Source organism: Delphinapterus leucas, chromosome 9 (genome assembly GCF_059928025.1).
Source record: "Delphinapterus leucas isolate spDelLeu-1000000601 "Yukka" chromosome 9, BTC_Dleu_Yukka2, whole genome shotgun sequence".
In the NCBI taxonomy this organism is placed as follows: domain Eukaryota; kingdom Metazoa; phylum Chordata; class Mammalia; order Artiodactyla; family Monodontidae; genus Delphinapterus; species Delphinapterus leucas.
In genome coordinates this window covers 873,750-895,844 of record NC_143137.1, presented here as the reverse complement: position 1 = coordinate 895,844, position 22,095 = coordinate 873,750, and the positions used below count along the sequence as shown (strand labels likewise).

The following is a 22,095-nucleotide window of genomic DNA, read 5'->3' as shown; positions in this document are numbered from 1 at the left end:
ACAAAATCCTATCCAGGACCCCAAACAGTGACTGAGGAAGGGAAGCTCAGTGGGTTAAACCAGCGCGTGGACGGCGGTTTGCTGGGGCCCCGTGGCCTCCCGCCCCCGTACAGCAGAGCTCTGGAAGCCCAGGGCTCTTTGAAGTACCTGAAACCAGGTCTGACATCCCACGGCATGAGTGGTGGGTGCAGGACACACTGCCCCAAACACGACACCTCGGCCGAAGGTGTCTCCAACCTTGTCCACCCCCTTCTCCCCGAAGCAGGCCCGAGACCCTCGTGGGAGCTGTGCCCGCCCTGTACCCGGTTTGCTGCAGACCCACCTCGGGTCCCCACGCCCCCCGGCCCTCCCCACCAACCCATCAGAAGGCGGCCGGTCTACCCACGTCTGCAGGCTTCACCCCCTTACGTGTCCCATGAAACTCAGATTAAATAAAGGTGCTGCTTCGCTCCTGTTTTCTGTCTTCATCAGTTTACCTTTTGGAGCCGAGGACCCTCAACGGGTCCAGGAAAACCTCCTCCTCTCTCTTCCAGAACCTGCATGGAGGCCTGTCCCCTCCTGCCTGACTTTGCCTGGGAGGCAGCCCATCCGGGGCTGAGCGGGGCGTCTGCACCGGGAACGCGCTGCTTCTGGGTTTCCCTGTTGAAGCCCCGAGCCTCCCGCGGCTGCACTGAGACTCCTGCTGAAACGTGGGCAGGTTAATCGTCAATCATACTGTGTTTATCACACTATCGAGAACTTAGGAAGTTACGACTTATTTCAGATACACCTTGGAAGCCACACTCATGGAAATGCTCGCCTGGGGACAATCATCTATTTTTCTTCCAAATATTTGAGTTTTTCTTGGTAATATCATAATCTCCCTTTGGAAGAAACATGACTTTATTCATCTGAAAAAATGTGAATACTTTCAAGATATCAGAAATTAGATTTTGAAACACGTCAAAATACTACCCATCTATCAGGAACGTGTGTGTCTACTGTAGCCTGTTCCTTTCCTTTAAATTTTGTTTTGAGATATTTCCATTTGGCTTAAAAGGTTTTAATTCCGCTATCTGTCATCACATGTTGAATCACAAGCACCAGGGAGACATTCGGTAAATGCTGTTAGATTTCGAGGAATCAAAGTCTGCTTTACTTCCCAGAGTCAGGAATTAGCAGAGACATTCATATCAAATACGTTCCAAAGAAAACCAGAAGCATCAAAATCAGGCTCAGTACTGCAGGAGGCAATTGAAATTAGAAAAGGAAGTATTGTTAGCTTTTTAAAAATATCTCTGCTCCCGTTTTCACGATCCAAAACTCACTCCAAATATACAAACGCTCCTTCCCTCCATCCAGACTGGAGACTGGTCAGGCAAAGCTGCATGGAATGTGGGTTCTGGGCTTGAGAACCCACCAGAATGACCCCAGACAACTTCAAAAGTGACAGCAAAACTGCCTTTTGAAATGGAAAACTGCCACGTGGAAGAGGACAGGAGACTGGAGAGCTGGTCTGTGTGGACCAAGGAAACCCCTGGGGCCCTAAGAAGGCAAAGGCGGCTCAGGGAGAACTAGGGTGGAAAAGCCTCTCACCCACGTTTCCATCGGTGAATGAAGTACCAATAAATGGTCTGGGAGGTGGCCATTTTCTGCCCCCAGGGAGGGTGAGGTCAGGCTCTGGCCACTTGGGGACCAGAGAGGAAGCGGATCAGACTCGATGAAAATGCAGGAATGGTGCAGCGGGGGTTCTGCTCTGCCCTGTGCCCACCCCCCACCTCCCGCCCCCAGTCTAGGTGGGACCGCCTGCCCCCATGTGAGACGGGCACCTGGAACAGGCAGAGGATGTCCCTCTGAAGTTAGGTTGTCATCTTCACAGACAAGCCGAGAGCAACTCAGGCTCCCAGTTCCTGGACAGCACGTCACCAGCTTCCACTACTGAGCCGAGGAGCTGCGGCAGAGCCAGGTGGTGGCGGGACATTAAGAGCCCTGCTTTGCCCAGGCTCGGGGAACGCGTCACAGGTCTCCAAGGACAGAAAGGCAGGGGCCGGCGGCTGTGCATGCCTGGAACACAGCGAATGGGACCGGCTGCAGGTAGACTCTGGGGTCATCACCATACAAACAATATAAAGCCCATGGCCTCAGGGAGACGCAGATCCCACAGAAAGAGGCGCTCAGAGCAGCCGGGCTTCAGAAGGTGAGTCAGCAACGCTCAGGACAGTGACCACTGCAGATGGGCCGACAGCTGAGGTTCTGGGGCTGCAGACGGTGGACCGTCCAGTGGACAGTGGGGACCAGGCCTGGCCGGGTGTCAGGAGCAAGCAGGTGCTCATGTGTCCGCACGAGGGATACAGACACACGTGAGGGTAGTTTTGTGTTGAAGGAGACGGGGAGCCAGTGGGAGGCAAAAGCGCTGACGTGGTGAGACCAGCGTCCCGGGAGCTCTCACTTTAGTGAATCAGAAAACACTGGAGCATATCTGTGTGCTGACCGGATGGGGCCAGGGAGACGGAGCAGTGGCGACGCAGGAGAGGGGACGAGAGGACAGGAAGGAGGCCATGGGGGGCACCGTGCCCGGAGGGAGGGGGTGTGGGCTCGCCGAGGGAGGCGCGGGTCTCCGTGCAGGGATGCAGGCGGCAGGTCACAGATGGGGCAGCCGTGTGTGTGTGCGCTGGGCGCTGCCTGCTAGGCGCGAGGAGGGTGATGGGCGGTGAGCATCCTCTGGGATCTGTGCCTGTGACCTCTAGTGAGATGAGTCTGCAAAGTCCTAACACACCGCCTCCACCCTCCCCGCTGCCCAGGAACCACAACCACGGGGCGGGCGGAGGACCGGGCGGCTCCAGGCACCTCCCAGCCCCCGGCTCTGCACCTCCCAGCCCCCGGCTCTGCACCTTGCCCCCCTGGCCCTGCCTGCCCCCTGCTCCAGGGCGGCCCAGCCCGCCTCTATGGAACACACTCCCTGCCCCCTGCACAGGGAGGGGTTAGGGTTAGGATTAGGCCCAGCGCCTGAGCGTCCTCTGACCCCAGAACACCAAGGGCCCCAACCCGACTCAGTCTGGACTTGCCCCCGGCCGCTGGGCACCAGGGCTGCTCCTGAAGGAGGGACACCTGCAGAGGCCAAGGGACGAGGGGGAGGGGAGGGGCTGAGGGTCAGAACCTTCTGTCGCGGGCCCGGATCCTCCAAGCCCTCTGGCCCTTCCCGCCAGTAGTCACTGCACCCCATGTGGTACAGATGGTCTTAGGGACCCACAGACTCCCAGCGCCGCCCTCCCCATCCCTGGCCGCCAAAGTTACTGTGAGTTTCGGGAGAAAAGACCAGGATGTCCTCAGCTGTCAAAGCCTCATCAACCCGGCCCCACGCTCGGATGAGTCTGCGGTCACCGAGCTGCCCGCCGCGTGCCGGGAACACGGTGACTTCAAGGCCAGCGCCCCCTGCGAGGCGCCCCCGGCGAGGCGCCCGCCCACTGCCTGCAGAGCTGGAGGCTCCGTCTGCGGAGGACCAGCCACTAAACAAGTTCTTATTTCAAGAGCCGGGACCGTGCCGGCCGAGCGGAGCCTCCCCCAAAGACAGCGGCTGGCCTTGGAGTGGCTCTGTGGGGGCATCTCCGCCCTGGGCGAGGAGCATCGTAAGTAAGTGCCCTTAATAGTTAATTACTGTCACGGCGGGTGCCGTGACATCTGCGATTTCAGACGTGCGAGCACAGACAGCCACCCCCGAGAGGAGTCGCGTCCGCCGTTGTGCGTATAACTCATCAATTGCCCACGATATGGGGCTCAGGCGTCCGCCAGGGCCTGGGGCTGAGTGCCAGCGGCTCTAATTGCTGATGGAGAGTTTGGTCAAGTACCTGCTTCTGAGGCCAGCGCAGCGACGTTGGGACACGACACCTCTGAGGGTCATTAAATTTATCAGCAGTCCTCCTCTCATACCCCACCCCATACGCGTCTTTAGCAAGGAAGACGAAAGTGTGCCCACCAGACCCAGAGGAAAGAGCAACTTCTCTTGCTATATAGACTCAGCAACTGAGAATCGTCTGAAGGAGGAAGTACACGTTTCTGAAGCATCCAATGTTTTCTTAGCCATGACCGCTTTTTCTTGGGGAGACACCGAATCACGATTTCAAAGGCAACCAAACAGTGTCAGGCGAGCCTGGCATGGCACGTCAGCACTTCTGTCGACGGGACGGGAGGACTAACCCGGCCCAGACGCCGGGGCCGCCGCTACCACAGCCCCCCACCTGGTGCCGACTGACCTCTGCCCCCAGCCCGAGCCTGCCAGGCCGCCCGGGCCACACTGCCCGCAGCTACTCACCGAGCCGACTCCGGTCTGAAGAACTCTCAGTCCAGACATTTTTTCCAGTTGGTCCTTGTTGTCAACTGTTAGGGGAAATTAAGAAGTAAGCGGTCAGCTTTGAGAGGCAAGCGTTCTCCAGACACCCTGAGCGTCTCCCTCTGCAGACACTTCCATAGTCACTGCCAGATCGCCGTTTTAACGGGTGCTGTGGACAAGCCTGGGGCAGAAACCGGGGCAGGGGGCTCCCCACCGAGGGGCCGGCAGATGTAGGACCAGGACGCAAGTCCCTCCAGCTTTGCCCACAGAACGTCCATAGGAAATTCACAGTATCCTTGTGAAGACTGGTTGAGAAATGGTGGGCAGACCTGCTTTGCAAACTGTAGGGCTTTACTTTCGAACGATATGATGGTTACAAGTGTATAATCATTGGGAACTGGGTTCCATTCACAAGCATTCCGCGTTCACAAGATAGACTCGCTAACAGGCAAGACTGAACGGCGCCTTCGTTCCGTGAGTCCTGGGAGCTGCTGTACCCCTCTTACTCCTGCCCCAGGAGAATATCCTATAATAATTTGCCTCCACCACAATCAACCCTCATCCAAGTTTGCTCCTGACTTAGAGCGAGGAAGACTCTCCGAGAATAAATTACCCTCCGTGTCAGACCAAGCGGATTGAGCCCTGGAAACAATTAGCAGCCGGAGAGGAAGCCCAGTTAATCCCGATGCCAGCACGTCAAACCCGCGGTCCCCACCTCTTGGAGAGGAAGTGTGTCACAAAGCAATCGACCTTGGCTTACGATTCTGTAGAAGTATTCTTTCGGATAAAGCCCCTGTCATTTTGGAAATGAAACCCAGAAAAAAATAGATTTTATTGCAAACCCTAAGAAGGAAGAGTGCATTGCAACTGTGATTAATGCAGAACGAGATAGCAAGAAAATAGCAATTACTTTCACCTCTTATTGTAAAACACCTACGTTAGTCTTGGGTAACGAAATTATATCTTTCAGAGGGATACAAACCAGATCCTGCTATGGCCTGCCTCCCCTGCCTCTGGGGCTCTCTCATCGTCTGGCAGAAAGTTTTCCTTTGAACAAACCAACGTTATTTCTTACATTTAGGTAATTATGCAAGCACTGGGGCGGGGGCAGACGCCAACCTGGGGTTAGATAGAGCGCCAGCACTTTAAGAGCCTCTAAGCTGGGGGGTGCCGAGGGGCAGGGAGGGCCAGTGGCCCAAAGGTAAACCTTGAATGGAGGAGAATATTCTTAAGAGATAAGAGTATAAAGCAATTGATTTTCATGTTCCCCTGTGAACAAAGGAGGCATTTTGCTGAATGACAGGCTCCTTGGGGATAATAGTGAGTCTTTAATAGGCTGAGGGACACAAAGCACAAAGTAAAGATGGAAATTAAAGTGCTCCACCATTGCTGCCGAGAAGCGACAGGCATTCCAGGCTCAGGAAGGAACAAACCAGCCGGGCAGTAAGATGCAGATGACCCAGTCCAGGGGTCAGCAAAGCTGCTGGGAAGGCCAGGTGGAGACACCTGAGGCTCGGCCGCCATGGGTCCCCAACCGGGCGGGCAGTGTGACGGCTGCGGGGACGGGCCTGAGGGACAAGGGACAGGTCCTGACTGTGTCCTGCACAAGCCCACGGAGCCCCGAGGTGACTGTGGGCCTTGCTCGCTGCCCGAAGACCCATGCCTGCTCCCGACGCTGTGCAGAAGGTTCTGTGCCTGGGCCCTGTCCCCGTTCCACACGTGGCGGGAGAGTCAGTCTCAGCACAGCTTCCCTGTGTCCCCCAAGCACCACTGCCACAGGCCAGTCCAGGGTCCGGGCTGGCTCCTCGCCCCAGGCCCTGGCAGCCGCTTCCCCGCCAGACACGCCCCCGACCTCTCCCCTCTGTGAACATAGCTCTGGCCCCCAGTGGGGTGCGGAGGGGGAGGGGAGCCACAGCGCCCGGTAGTGGTGAAATGTACAGGCGACTGGCTGGGTATCGAGGCCTCTTGTCTTTAACGTAATTAACTGCAAGTGTGTAAAACTTAATTTTTCATAATGGCTGTGTTTAATAACCGGCTCAAAAAATTCCTGAAAAAGTAAAGACGAGCTCCAGTAACCAGTCCAGCTGGCTCCAGCCCCATCTGTACAGTACTTTGTTTCTACCCAAAGTCTAGGTCTTAACATGTCACGTTTCCTCGATTCTACAATGCGTGTTTCCCCGCATCTGAACACGTCTGCAGTCGGGCTGTTCCGGCCACCATCGTGGGAACGGGGCCCACTATAGACCGACCTCAGCTCATGGCCTCAAAGGCTGTGGAGGAAAGACACGCGTCCTCGTTTCTACCAGAAAATTTCCCACGGGCACCTCCGACAAAGCAGAAACGTCTAGAAGGGGCATCATGTGCTTGGAAGGTCACCCCGGAGCCTGAGCAACGTTCCTGATGGCGGCACCATCCTCGGAAAACCACGGGCGTCGCCTTGGAAAGTGATGTCATTTCACCCTCATGGTGACCCGTCCCCAAGTGCGGCCACTGCGGACCCTCCGGGCTGACCGCCTCTCAGGGTCCACGTCCCCTGCCTGAGGGTCCAGCCAGGGAGCCCAGGGACCCAGACTCGTGCTGACAAGGGGTTGCGTCCATTAAGGGTTTGTCACTGAGAACTGACACAGCACTCCACGGAATTGTCCCTGAGAAACGAAAACCCTGGGATGGATGGGACGGACGTGCTGGAGGTGCGTCCTGCGGGCAGTCGGAGCGTCTGGGATCCACTGGAAAGCGGCCCGGACGTGACCTCGTCCCTCCAGCATCAGCACGAGGGATCGCTGTCTTCCCGGTCGTTCCATTAACCGCTACGGGAGTCCCAGGAGTGTCACCTGTTCCGCAGGTGTGATAGATCAGGTGGGGCAGGCGGCCCATCACTGTCACCTGGGTCAGGATGTCACGTCTGTCCCCGCTCTGCTCCATCCTCCGATCCTATTATGTTCCTCACATGACGCAGGGTGTTAACCACCCCTCCCCAAAGTGGACCTCCTCCAAATAACTGCACGCGTGGGCGCTCACACACGGGCACACACACGCGCACACACACACAACCAGGGCAGACCCAGGAGCAGCACCCTGCGGGGAGGACTGGTCACCACTGTTCAGCTTCACATTAACCCACAGGTTCTGTTCTATAGCGGCTGTTGTTCAGCAAGTGGTGAATCTGCCCCCAAAACCCCACTTTGTCCACGTTTCCTTGTATTTTCCAAGGACGGCATGAGCCTCTGCATCTCGCTGAGGCTGTCCCCACCAGGGGCTCTTTACACGAGGAGCCTCTGCTGTGATGCCCATGGGAGCCTCCTGAGGCCGTGGCACCTCCTAACAACTCGAGCCAGAACCGTGAATCATGCCACCTTTGCATCCACCTCTAGTCCACCTCCATCCTAGTCCAGAGAGTGACAGTGCCCCGAGGACCTGCCTGGAGCTGGGGTCCTCCGAGAACCCACCCAGGGCCCCCATCTTCCTGCCCTCAGCTGAGAAATGCCCGCAGAGACGGCTGATGCGGTTTCCAGTCACACCTGCAAGTCCCCTTGGTGGCTGGCACACGCGCGTCCGTGGGACTTCAACCCACTGCTCGTGGTTTCGTGCTCTTTTGTGAACTTCTCAGTCTTGGGCATCAAGTCCTTTTCAACAAAGCCTGTCTCGCTCTGTATTTAAGTTTTTCGTTCTCTGAAATTTCTCATTGGTGGGGATGGTAGCCAGAGACACTGTAATGGTGCCTTTTTTCCAGCATGTGTGAAAGGTACACAATTTATCTTAAGCACAGCCCTTTGGGGTTTTTTTGTTTGTTTATCTATATTTATTTATTTTAGCTCAAATTGACCTAAAAGAGCAACAAACCCAGTAGTCTTGAGCACATTTTGTAACTCTCAGGCCATTCCGGAATCTTCCCCAGCATCATTCTTACACATTCACCACTGTGTATATTTCCTCTGAGACTTCCCTGCACAGCTGCATGGACTTCCTCTCACCCATCCCTTCTGCTCAGTGGGACTGGATCTCATACGTTCGTACGTGGTATCCCTCACCCAGATGTACGCCGTGACCTCCATCAGGCATTCAGACTTGGTTCACGGGCACCAGCCCCCATGCTCCCCTCCCGGCCAGCAACCACTCCTCTCTAGAAACACGTTTAACTGCAGCATCACCCTCCACCGGGGTGTGAAACTCACTGCCACTTTTTCAGGCTTTGCTGAGGCCTTTGAGAGGAAAAGAAAAGCTTTGCTGTGGCTACATGTTCTGTCGAATGTTGGCTCCAAGTTATTTTCATGGCCAAATGCAGACCCAGAGCTGGTGGGCGTGAGCCACCAGCAGGCCAGGACTGAGAGACCCCAGGAGGAGCTGCTTTAATAAAGCCGAGAACAATGCATAAAGCCCATTCTTATCTTCGCAGGAGACAAAAAGGGTTTCCAAACACAAAAAGAAGTCCTTTAAAATTAAATTCACTAGATGAAGGATATGCAAATTAGCTGGAGGAGCAGAACCCTACAATGTTCTCAAGATTCTGCAGTAGCCTATTTAATTAGTATTTTAATTTATCAGAATAATTCTTTGCACTTGACAATTTATGCAGCATTCCATATAATTTAAACACGTAGCTACAGTGGAATAATTTTGCCTCTTTCTTTATCCTTGTGATTTTAACCTGAAAGGGTGTGCAGAAGTCTCTTCTGTGATCTAAATTGCTACAGGGACAACTTAACAGCCGTGGCCCATTAGAAAGCCCGAGGGCGGGGAGCGGGGTTGCAGGAGGTGGGCAGACACCAGGGGGCTGGTGTCCTTGGGGAAAGGGTGGAGCCGGCTTCTGGCACAGCCAAAAGCACTGCTCCTGGGGTTACCGATCTGCATCCCCTGCGTATTTCCACCCTGAGACACATGCATCTGCTCTGCACCTGGTCCCACCCAGAGGCGTCTGCAGAAGTGGACAGTCTAGACCGTTCGGGGGCCACTGACTGGACCCCCTGTCCCCCACGCCCTGGGATCAGCCTTATTGAAATCGCACGGCCTCCGGTCACCAGCCCGGGAAGTGACTCGACCCTCCCGTACAGACTCCCACTGCTCGGAACCTGTCAGGCTGAATGAACTCAGTCCTGGGAAGGGGAGCAGGCTTGAGAGAAGGCTGACCCCGACGCTCCAGTTGCCTGGCCCCCTCATCGGCGCTCTGGGCAATCTTGCCCGCACCTCCCTTTTTTTCTCTCAGGGCCAAGGGGGTGTTTCAGAGCAGGCGGCCACGTGAGCAGCGGTCCTCCCAGGACCAGAGGTGAGCTGCCTGACACTGGCCCGAGGACAGGTGGAAGGAACCGGGCCGAGCCCCCGCTTCGGGCTTGGCCGCACTGAGGCACATACCCCAGGGGCCCTGGCAGCTTGTGCCCTGCAGACCTGCAGGGTGAGGGGACGGGGCCCCAGCAGGACCCGAGCGGAGGTGCTGAGCCCGTCATCGACAGGGCCACCCTGGCTGAGCTGCACGCCCTCGTGTCCTCTGGGAAACACGCTGCTGCCACCTAACGCCGCGAGGGTTTTGAGCTGAGGAGGGCCGAGGAGGGTCTGAACGGCAGGGCAGGAAGGAGTGCAGGGCGGGGGGCCGGGGGAGAGGAGACACAAATTAATTAACTTGTCAAACCTGCCTCTCAGCCAGAAAGCAAAGGATTCGTGCCCGAAGAGGCCCCGTTTCCCAGCGGGGCTGCATGCCCAACTCTCGAGTTTCCCTGCATCTCGGTTTGCTGTTCCTCAAGTTTCCACGGACCGTCCCAGTACCTGCAGCAGCGGGAAAGCATGTTGCTCCTGGAATGACACCTGTTAGTTACCCGTCTCCGGTATGTCAGTCTGGATGGGACGCCACGAATTGTGCTCCTGGATCATTGCGTTGGCAACCAGATGCACATTGAAGCTAAACTGCACGTACTTTATTTTTATAAAAATAACTACAATTCGATTACATGTTCAAAAAATAGAATAAAAAACTCGGCTTTATTTAAATACTTTAGATTTAAAGCTTTGCTGTTTATTAATTATATTTTGTTTTTATAACGATAATAGTTCATTTAGACTTTTTTTTAAATGCCTTTTTGAAGGCATATAAATTTAATTTGCAACTTCATATGTATTTTATATTTCTGATGAAAATACTTTCACATTTTATATACTGTGTACAGCTGGATCATTTCTGTCTAAATGCACAGATTTTATGAAAATGTTCTTTAAACAATATTATCAGTGATTTTGTGAAACAATGGGAAGAAAATACATTTATAAATAAATGCGCTATAATTTAGGGATTGTGTATGCTTTAACTCATTACCCACCCAAATTCTGCTAACTCACTAAGACAATACCCAAACATGCAAGATAATAATTCAATCCAGCTGTCTTTTATATTTGGCTGCAAAACCCATAGAGCAAAACCCATAGCTTTATGCATATTTAAACATTTTTTCACTATGAATATATATTTTCCAAGTATAAAGGTAGAATGTCAACAGCTCGTTAGCCTGATGCAGACTTTTCACTATTAGAAACCCAGTGCGGGGCCTTGGTTTGTGCTTGGCCTGGGTCCCCAGCACTGGGGCAGCTGATTCCCAGCAGGCAGCCCGGTGGCCCCGTGACAACGCGAGTTGATCACATCATCCTCTCCTGGGGGCACCCCTCACTCACGGTCAAGTCTCAGGTTCCTGTCACAGGTGCAAGGTCTTCACGCCCAGGTGGCGCTGCCCTGCGGGCACCCCTGACCACCGCTGCGGTGCCCCATCCAGCCTGAGCATTCCCAGGGGTGGGGAGGGGCGCTCCTGCCGCAGGGCCTTTGCACTTGCCGTTTGCTCCCGGGGCCCCTGGGTCCACATGACTCGCCTCCTCCACGTCTTGGTTTAAAGTCACCTTATTTCCACCCAGTATCAAATTGCCCCTCACCCGTGTGGTCCTCCGCTCCCTGGCCAGCTTTACTTTTTTCCCTAGAGCCATTATCCCCAGACAACAGAATGTGCGCGAACGTAGCTCAACAGACAGGACATTCCCGGGAGGCAAGGTGGGCCCAGGCTTAGGACAGCGTCAGCACACAGGAAGTGCTCGGGGGAACCGGGACGCGATGCGTAGAGCGAACAAGCGAACTCAGGCCCTACTGGTGTTTTCTGCCCTGTTACTCTTACCAGGACCATGAATCACCAGGTTATCACCATCACACATAGGTGTGTGTGTTGGGGGGAGCTTTTCCACACCCACAGTTCCAGTGTTTGAATAAAGCGTCGACCCAAAGAAGTCCGAGGATGCCTACTGGACGGAGCATGCTCACGACGGAGGGTCTCCCATCCCCGCCCCCCGCCCCCGCTGTGAGCTCTGGCTCAAGCTTGCACGCAGTGCAGACGCCCTCAGGCTCCTCGGCTCAGGCTTCCCGCTTCCCACGCGGCACCCACTGCCCGAGTGTGACGCAGACCGCGCGGGACTGGCTGTCCAGACCCGGCTGAGCGGCCGCAGGAGGGCGCTTGGTGGCTCTTGTGATTGCAGCCCCGCCCGTGACAGCACGGCCCCGGGAGGTGTCCTCTGTCTATCACTTTACGTTGAGTCACCTACAGTAGCGTGCTGCCACGATATTTGGGGATTTGATTTTGCTAACTGTCAGAGAGAATTAAAATAATCCCGGAGCATAACTGCTTCCCTGACACGAATATACCAGAACCAGAGACAGCACTTAAGGCTTCGTTCCCAGGGAGGGAAGGAGGAGGGTGGGGGAGTGTTGCAGACGGAAGTTACAGCAGCTTCCTCTGCACCTTCAGTCTGGTCTCCAAAGGGGGCGGAGCTGGCCGTCCCCAAAGAGCCTGCATCATTGTGTCCCTGTGCCCGCGGTGAGGCCTGGCACCAGAGACGGGCCTCCAGGCACCTCCCCATCAGGGGCCGCAGCGCCCTCTGGCTTCCTAAAAGGGTTTCTGTTTTGAGGAGACGCCACCTGACAGATTTACACGATGCAGAAGGGCTCGTTTCCACATCACCCAAGGCTCCCTGTGCTGAGAGAGAAAAGAGCGACATTGTTGATAAAGAGATAAAATAAATGCGTATTGGTTTACGTCCGTATGAAATACACCACATGTTTACATGTGTGTCACAGGTTCCTGGAAAGCATCTCCCTTGCCGACTCATGGGGACGGGACATTCTCTTGACTGTTAGAAATATTGTTTTGTTAATTTGTAATTCAAAAATATCAATATTTTATATCGGTATTTAATTAAAGATTAGACATTTTATAAAATATATATTGGTTATAAAGAATAATAAGACAGCAAACGCCCAGTTACTAACCCACCCTCTGCAAAAGAAATGCGGCGTTTCGGTCGCACCTGATACTCGCAGCATCCATCATGGCCCTACTTAGTCCTCCCCATCAGACGTAGTGACTCCTCTGAATTCTGGGGTGACGGTTTCCCTTTCTGCAGACTTTGTCTCACACATGGGCACAGTGTTTGCTTTTGCTGGGTCTGAATTTAATGAGATGAAACGTTGTCAAACAGGTCCTCCTCCAACTTGCACCTTGCGCTGACCCTGGCGTTTCTGAGGCCCGACTGGGTCTTGCGTTGGCTGTGGTTTGTGTGTTTTCACTGCTCTCGGGCTGCATGAATACATTCAACACATCCTGACTGACTTTTCCAGTCAATTGTCCAATCCAGGGGACCAAGGGCCTGTTTCTTCTTCACCTGCCTCTCAAATGGTGTGGCCGTGAGCATCCCTGCCCATCTCCAGGCAGGTGGAGAGAATGCTCTCTAGTAGAATCGCTAGCACATAGAGTCCCAAGGGGATTTCACCAATTTACATGCCTGCCATCAGCTCACAAGCGTTCCCCCTGCTCCAGACCCTCACCAGTTTGTAGATGAACATTTTTGCCCATTTGGTAGCCGTTACATTGTATCTCCTGGTGCTTTCAACGTGTGTGTCTTCCATTTCTGATCAGGTTGAGCACGTTGTGTGTCTGTTCACCATTCATGCTTCCTCTTATATGAAATTTTTGTGGTGTTTTTTGCCCATTTTTCTGTTGGGCTGTTTGTCTTTTTCTTATTGCTTTGTAGGGGGTCTTGAGACATTCTGCACACGAATACTTGGTCAGCTACATGTGTTACTGCCTTATATCAGTTTGTCATTTGGCTTATTTCACATTTCCTAATTTTAATACTAATTTTAATACAGTCTAGTTTATCATTTTCTTTAAGGTTTTCACTTCGGGTGTCTTGTTTAAAAAATTATCCTCTACCCCAAGGTCATAAAGATATCATTGTATATTTTCTTCTAAAAGCTTTAAGATTTGCCCTTCACAGGTGAGTCCTACCTCTGGGAGCTGATTTTGTGGATGAGGAGAGGTCGTTTTCTAAGCAGACACCTAGTTTTTGCCACACAATTTAAAGAGAAGGCCCTTCTTCCCTCCAGTCTGCAATGCCAGCTCCATCAGCAATCAATTCCACAACAGGGCCCACTTCCGGGCCTCCTGGGCTCGGGGTCCCCCAGTCTCTGTGCACCCAGACCCGCCCCGTCTCACACGCCCCAGTACCTGGTACCTGCTGCATCACAGCACGGCAGCCTCTCACCCCGCTGCTTTCCTGCAGGGGTGCCCTGCTGGTTCTGGCTCTTTGCATTTTCTAATACACTTCAGAATCAGTCTGTCAAGTTTCCACATAAATATAAAAAATAAAACACAATAAAAAAATAAATCTTCTGAGATTTTTGTTAAAATTGTATTGAATCTGGAGGTTTGGGAGAATCAACATCATTATTCTCAACCTGTGAGCAGGTAAATCTTCCCAGGTGTTAAGGCCTTCTTTCACATCTTTCAATAAAGTTTTATAATTTTCTCCATAAAGGTCTTGCATATAAAAATATTTATTCCTGGTACCTCTTTTTCATTCTATGGTAAACAGTTATCATTTTAAAAACTGTATTTTCTAAATTTTTAAAGTATAGAAATCCAATTGAGTTTTGCACATGATTTCATATATAGCAACCCTCAACTACCTGACTAATTTATCTGGATTTTCCTTTGTGTTTCTGAGTAAATAACAAGATTGCCTGTAAAAAGTAATGGGTTTGTTTCCTCCTTTCTAACCCCACCTTCTCTTTCTTTTTCCTGCTTTACCGCAAGTTGATGGGACCCTCCCGTAGAACACTTCATAAACGTAGTGGATGCACATATCTTTGTCTGATTTCCGGTGCTAAAGGGGATATTTTCAATGTTTCACTATCAAGTATGATATTTCTGTAGGATTTTAAAATCAAGTTAACAAACTCATCCTACTTTACTAAGCATTTTTTTAATGAATGAATGCTAACTTTTAGCAAATGTTTTTATCGACATCTACTCAGATAACCACGATTTTTCTTCTTTAATCTATGCATGTGGTAGATTACATTCATTATTTTTCTAATATTGGACCTTACTGTTCATGATGTATTTTTAAAATAAATTGCTAGATTTAATTCCTTGTATTTGGTTTAGTTTGTGTATCTGTGTTTTTGAAGGAAATCCATCTCTAATTTATCTTCCTTGCACTGTCATTGTCGAGTTTGGTATCAGGGTTATCCTAACTCATGAGTTGAGGAGACAGGGGTGTTTTGTGTAAGACTGGGTTTATTTGAATGTGTAGAAGGAACGTGTACTTATAAAATATGTGGGCCTGGTGTTTTCTTCATGGGAAGACATTTACCTATAAATTCAATTTCTTCTTTGGTTATAGGACTATTAAAGTTTTCTATTTCTTCATTTTGGTTATGTTATCTAAATTTTCAAATAAACTACCACAACATTGTTCACCCTCTTGCTATCCTTTTATACACTAAAGCATCTTTATTTACATTCCACTTTTAATTCCCAATATAGTTTTTGCTTTCTTTCTCTTTTATCTTGACCATTTATGATAGAGATTTTTCAATTTTATCAGTTTTTTCCAAGAAGAAATATTTTGCTTTGCTTATCCTCTCTGTTTTATATTTGTTCTCTATTTCAGTCAGTTCTCCTTTTATCTTTTTTATTTCCTTCCTTCCACTTTACTTGGGTTTATGCCATTGTTCTTTTTCTAACTCTTAAATTAAAAACTTAATTAATTTAAGTCTTGTTTCTTTTCTAATATGAACAGTTGAAGCAATAAATTTCTCTCAAGTTTCTGCTTTTAAAGCAAACTCCCAAGTATTAAAATATACTTCAGTATTTCTATTATTCATTATTATTGATTATATGTTTTAAATTTCCATTTTGATATATATTCTCTCCCTCTCTCTCTCTCTATATACATATATATATGTATCTTTTTGTGTTCTTTTACCTATGTCTCAAAAAGAACATATACCTATATATATTTTTTTCCAGTCTGTAAATCTCTGCTTTTTACTGGAACTTTTGTTCACTTACATTTATTGTGATTTCTGACACATTTGAATTTATTTCTAGCATCCTCTGTTGTCTTTATGTTTGAAAGTTATATTCTCTATTTCTATTTTTCAGTGGTTTCCCACAGACTATATTACCCACAGGTAGTGAACGCTCATGTTAGTAAAGATCTATCCTCTCTTCCTAAACATTACAAAGACCCTAAGTGATCTCAGTTTAAATACTATTGCTTTCATGATCACTATTTCAATCCTCCCTTGTTTTGGCCTCACAAAACATTTTTATTTCAAACAGTATACTCTGTTTAGCTGCATTCCCACATTTACTGTTTCCTTTGCTCATTAGTCCTTCTGCACTCAAGGTCTTCCTTATGGGGTTATTTTCTTTTGCTTGTAGTAAATCTTTTAGAATTAACTTAAATGAGAACCTCTTGGTGACAAACTCTTTTTGTTTTTTTTAAAATAAAGTATCATCATTCAACCTTATTTTCTGTTAAGCCCTCATTTTTGAAAGATGCTGTCTCTTGGTACAGTTCCAGGTGGACAACAATTTCCCTTCAGTAATAGGAAGACACTACTCTCCATTCATCTGTTTCATTTTGGCTGCTGAGAAATCAGCCATGAATAAAATTCTCATTCCTTCCTGCATCACTTGTCTTTCTCCTCAGCTGCCGTTCAGATCCTCTCTTTGTCTTGGGTGTCTTGCAGTGTCACTGTTATGAACCTACGTGTGGAATTGTTTTCACTCTAATAGGCTTCTTGAATCTGAGGACTGGTGTCTTCCATCAGTGACAGGCTTTTTCAGCCATTATATCTTCAAACATTACAGCTTGACCACTTTCTGCTTTCTTCTGGAACTCCTAGTAAGTGTATAAAAGATTATCTTCCTTTGTGTTCTAGGAATACTTACCTTTTTTCTTTTCATATTTTCCATTTCTTTCTCTCTCTCTAGGCTGCATCCTGGATAATTTATTCAGTTCTATCTTTTAGTTCACTAATTCCCTCTTCAACTAGATTTAATCTGTCATTAAACACACCTCCTGAGTTTAAAATGTCTATAATTGTATCTTTCATTTAAAAAATTGTATTCTTTTAAAAAGTATTTTTGTTCATTTTTAAGACAAAAATGGTCATTTTTAATATGACATTTTTAGGTCATATTTTTTCTCTCTCTTGTTTGTATTCCTCTAAACAGACCACGATTCTTGAATTCACGTTCCATGTCTACTAGTCAGTGTCTGAGGTTTCATTTTGTCCATGCTTTCAGGTGACCTTTCTCATGGTGCCTTATTCTCCAGCATGTTCTGAAATTCCTATTTCTCGGGATTTTAACTGTGGGAATCCTTCGAGGACAGAGAAAATGGAGGATTCTTCAAAGGATTTGCATTTCCTTCTTCCAGGCTTCTGGAATCCCTGTCAACTTGGGACCAGTTTAAACTGAATTGCGAGCTTGGGGTTTGGGGCCACCAGGGGGTGTGCAGGTGGACGGCACACTCCTGTGGGGCTGCAAGTGCCCAGTGCCAGCCCCATACCCGGTGACAACTCGGGAAACAGGCAGTTCCCATCCTCAGGGTCAAATGGGGCAGTCAGGGGTTGCTGTCACTCCCTGTGGTTTGGAGGCAGCCCTGGCTGCTTGTGGTGGGTCCTCACCAGCCTCGCTGTGTTAGTCCCACCCTGGGTCTTCCTCCTGTCCTCCACAGTCTATGGGGTCATGAATGTTAAAGTTCAAGTTCACCTGGTTTGGAAACTACCCTCAAGATAAAGGTCCACATTACTCTCCCTTACGTCCCAGGCTCCTGCTTTCACTTAACTGGGATCTCTAAGGATTTCAATGTTGCCAGATACCTAATATGTTTAAAACTGTCTCTTTTTATCTTCATATTCTGGCATTTTTGCTTGTTTTCTGAATGATGATCAGTCCCAGTATCTAGTTCTCTCAGTGCACTGGTGAAGCAGGGAAACCCCAGCCATCCTCTGGGCAGTCCCCACCCCATCCTCCACTGCTCCAGGCTTAAGTGAGTTTGAGCAAAACCTCGGGGAATGATACATATGAGGTGCATAAGACATCAAATGATCAGCAGTTTTCTGTACCTGTATGTAAATGTGGCTATAAAATCGTCAGATTATTCAACGTTTGTGTGCAATCTGCTGCAGGAACCCCTGTTTGGATTGTGAGACGGAGCATATCAGTAACCCCTCCCCTTGGCGTGCCCAGAGTCCAGTCAACGTCCCTCCACCCACAACTGGCAGGGTCATGCAGACTCTGTGTCCGATGCCTCGGCCCCAGGGAGCAGCCTGGGGCTGAGGCACACCCCGGAGCGCCCCGGCTCACAGACAGGTGGACGCGCGCTTCCTCCCCGAGGCCCTCGGTGTGGCTGTAGGCGCTACAGGCAGGCGTCCAGACTCCAGGCCATCTTCCGCTTCAGGACGCCTGGGATCACGAAGAAGTGCGCGTTTCAACGCCACAAACGGCTCCCCTCCCGTCATCTTTGGTTCATAAGCAGAGATGCGCGGACGGTCCCAAAGCGGCTGTGAGAGGAGCAGGAAAGACACACCAGGTGCTGCCCTGTCTGCATCCGGAGAGCGGCGTGGTACCCCGTCCTTGGAGCCCTCACTTGGCACCAGAGCGCGACGCCCCGCGCACCCCCGGGCCACACATCCTGCCCGCTCGTGGGGTCCCTGCAGCGGGGAGCGGCCTCAGCACTCTGCCTTCCAAACCTGCCCTTTCTCTCCTTACTGCCTGTGTGAAGCGAAGCACTGAACTCGTCCAGCCTCAAATGCAGAAATGCACGTCTGCCATCCTCCCTTGGAAACAGAGGCCAGTGTGTCAGACCCCCGACGCACGGTCCCCAGAAAGGTCCTTCAGGCCTTGTCTTCCAGCCCTGACTGAGTGAATATAGGAGGCTTTTATCTGCCCGGTGTCCTGTGAAGTCTCCCGAGAGCGGGCTGGGCTTCGGTGAGGACAGAGCTTCACCGCAACGTGACAACAATGACAAGCTGGTAAAAGCTATGTCAGCTTCAATTTCCAACTCATTTTTCAAATTATTTTAATTAGATATTGTTTCAATCTCACTTATATTAATTTAATATCTGATATCAACATTTCAGTTTTCAATTTGTTCCAATGATTTTTTCCAGTCTGCCTGGTTGCCTGGAGGAATTTAAAATACGGTGTTTATCTTCAGCAATTTTCCATGCATGGATCCTGGCGAACTGCTAGTTCAATAAAAGTGACGGGGGAGGGAGGGACCCTGGTGCTTAGGAGAGATGGAAATGCGTCTTATCGTTTATCTCTAGACATTAAAGTAAGCAGGTACAGCAAGGGCTAGGAACTCATAATAATAAGATTTTCCACCAATTTCACTGTGTAATTGGCTTTCCTGAAGCAAATTTCAGTGAAATCTGACAAAGCTGTTTTTATTAAAAGGTATCTAAACAGCCACATTCCTCGTCAACACATTTTCTGATGATTCGCAGCCATAAGGCCTTCAACCTGCCCCTACAAGAGCCTTCTTCCAGACACACTGTTGCAGTTTTAGGTTCTGAGTTTTCTTATACTTATTATTATTTTTTTTTTAGCTATTAGTATGGATACTGGTAAAGGCATGCTTTTGCTAGGGTGACCATGAAGTTAACCAGGCCTCCATGTTATAAAATATGGGTGTCAGATGTCCTCAATGCCCTCTTAAGGGGAGATAATTAGTTTAATTCCTGAAGCTGATCATTAGAAATATGCAGATCAAATTGTTTTTGAAAAGTCTGAGGAACATAAAATAGTGAAGATCAACTGCAACTCACCTGAGAACAATATAAAACTGACACGATCTACACGGCAGAAGACAGACAACAGAAGAAACAGGAGGGAAGCATAGCAAGTGGAAAGCATAAAACAAGATGATAAATAAAAATATGTATCATTACGACAACACATGTAAATAGGTTAAATTATACTATTAGGACAAATTCTCTCAGGCCAAACTATATGTTACCTACAGAAAACACATCTATAACACAGCAGTTCAGAAAGATTAAAAATTGAAAGCACAGGAAAACATGAGGTACATATAAACAGAAATGAAGGAGTGGTCATGGCATTAACATCAAGATAATGTACAATATTTTTTTTAGTGAAATAAATAAGGTAATTGCATATTAATGTTAAAACAAATCTGGGGGGACCTTCAAGATGGCGGAGGAGTGAGATGTGGAAATCACCTTCCTCCCCACAAATACATCAAAAATACAACTACACGTGGAACAACGCCTACAGAACACCTACTGAGTGCTGGCAGAGGACCTCAGACTTCCCAAAAGGCAAGACATTCCCCATGTACCTGGGTAGGGCAAAAGGAAAAACAAAGACAAAAGAATAGGGATGGGACCTGACCCTCTGGGAGGAAGCTGTGAAGGAGGAAAGGTTTCCACACACTGGAAGCCCCTTCACTGGCGGAGATGGGGGGTGGCGGGGGGGAAGCTTCAGAGCCACGAGGAGAGCGCAGCAACAGGGGTGCGGAGGGCAAAGCGGAGAGATTCCCACACAGAGGATCAGGGCCGAATAGCACTCACCAGCCCGAGAGGCTTGTCTGCTCACCCGCGGGGGCAGGTGGGGCTGGGAGCTGAGGCTCGGGCTTTGGAGGTCACATCCCAGGGAGAGGACTGGGGTTGGCTGCATGAACACAGGCTGAAGTGGGCTAGTGCACCACAGCTAGCCGGGAGGGAGTCCGGGAGAAAGTCTGGACCTGCCTAAGAAGCAAGAGACCATTGTTTCGGGGTGCACAAGGAGAGGAGATTCAGAGCACGGCCTAAACGAGCTCCAGAGATGGGCGCAAGCTACAGCTATCAGTGCGGACCCCAGAGACGGGCATGAGACGCTAAGGCTGCTGCTGCCGCCCCCAAGAAGCCTGTGTGTGAGCACAGGTCACTATCCACACCCCTCTTCCACGGAGCCTGTGCAGCCCGCCACTGCCAGGATCCCGGGTCCCGGGATCCAGGGACAACTTCCCCGGGAGAACGCATGGCGTGCCTCAGGCTGGTGCAACGTCACGCTGGCCTCTGCCGCCGCAGGCCCGCCCCGCATCCGTGCCCCTCCCTCTCCCTGGCCTGAGTGAGCCAGAGACCCTGAATCAGCGGCTCCTTTAACCCCGTCCTGTCTGAGTGAAGAACAGACGCCCTCCGGCGACCTACACACAGAGGCGGGGCCAAATCCAAAGCTGAGCCCCGGGAGCTGTGAGAACAAAGACGAGAAAGGGAAATCTCTCCCGGAAGCCTCAGAAGCAGCGGATTAAAGCTCCACAATCAACTTGATGTACCTGCATCTGTGGAATACCTGAATAGACAACGAGTCATCCCAAAATTGAGGTGGTGGACTTTGGGAGCAACTGTAGACTTGGGGATTGCCTTCTGCATCTAATTTGTTTCTGGTTTTATGTTTATCTTAGTTTAGTATTTTGAGTTTATTATCATTGGTAGATTTGTTTACTGGTTTGGTTACTCTCTTTTTTTTAAATTATCTTTTTATTTTCTTGTTTTAGTAATTAAAAAAATTTTTAATTTTAATTATTTTATTTTATTTATTATTATTTTTTTTCTTTTTTTCCTCCCTTTTCTTGTGAGCCGTGTGGCTAATAGGGTCTTGATGCTCTGGCCTGGTGTCAGGCCTCAGCCTCTGAGGTGGGAGAGCCGAGTTCAGGACACTGGACCACCAGAGACCTCCCGGCCCCACGTAATATCAATCAGCGAGGGCTCTCCCAGAGATCTCTGTCTAAACGCTAAGACCCAACTCCACCCAACGGCCAGCAAGCTACAGTGCTGGACATCCCATGCCAAACAACTAGCAAGACAGGAACACAACCCCACCCATTAGCAGAGAGGCTGCCTAAATCATACTAAGTTCACAGACACACCAAAACACACCACCGGATGCAGCCCTGCTCACCAGAAAGACAAGATCCAGCCCCACCCACCAGGATATAGGCACCAGTTCCCTCCACCAGGAAGCCTACACAAGCCATTGAACCAAACTTACCAACTGGGGACAGACACCAAAAACTACGAACCTGCAGCCCACGAAAAGGAGACCCCAAACACAGTAAGTTAAACAAACTAAGAAGACAGAAATATGCAGCAGATGAAGGAGCAAAGTAAAAACCCACCAGACCAAACAAATGAAGAGGAAATAGGCAGACTACCTGAAAAATAATTCAGAGTAATGATAGTAAAGATGATGCAAAATCTTGGAAACAGAATGGAGAAAATACAAGAAACGTTTAACAAGGACCAAGAAGAACTAATGAGCAAACAATGATGAACAACACAATAAATGAAATTCAAAATTCTCTGGAAGGAATCAATAGCAGAATAACTGAGGCAGAAGAATGGATAAGTGACCTGGAAGATAAAATAGTGGAAATAACTACTGCAGAGCAGAATAAAGAAAAAA

General features: G+C 49.7%; 1 protein-coding gene across 1 annotated transcript in view; it reads right to left on the bottom strand.

The window, feature by feature from the left end:
- Nucleotides 1-22,095, bottom strand: part of PTPRN2 (protein tyrosine phosphatase receptor type N2) — a 701,491-nt gene that overhangs the window by 252,522 nt on the left and 426,874 nt on the right. The window contains exon 12 of the mRNA XM_089917106.1: nucleotides 4,289-4,353. Coding sequence (XP_089773232.1) covers nucleotides 4,289-4,353 — 65 coding nt within the window. The remainder of the gene's footprint in view (nucleotides 1-4,288; nucleotides 4,354-22,095) is intronic.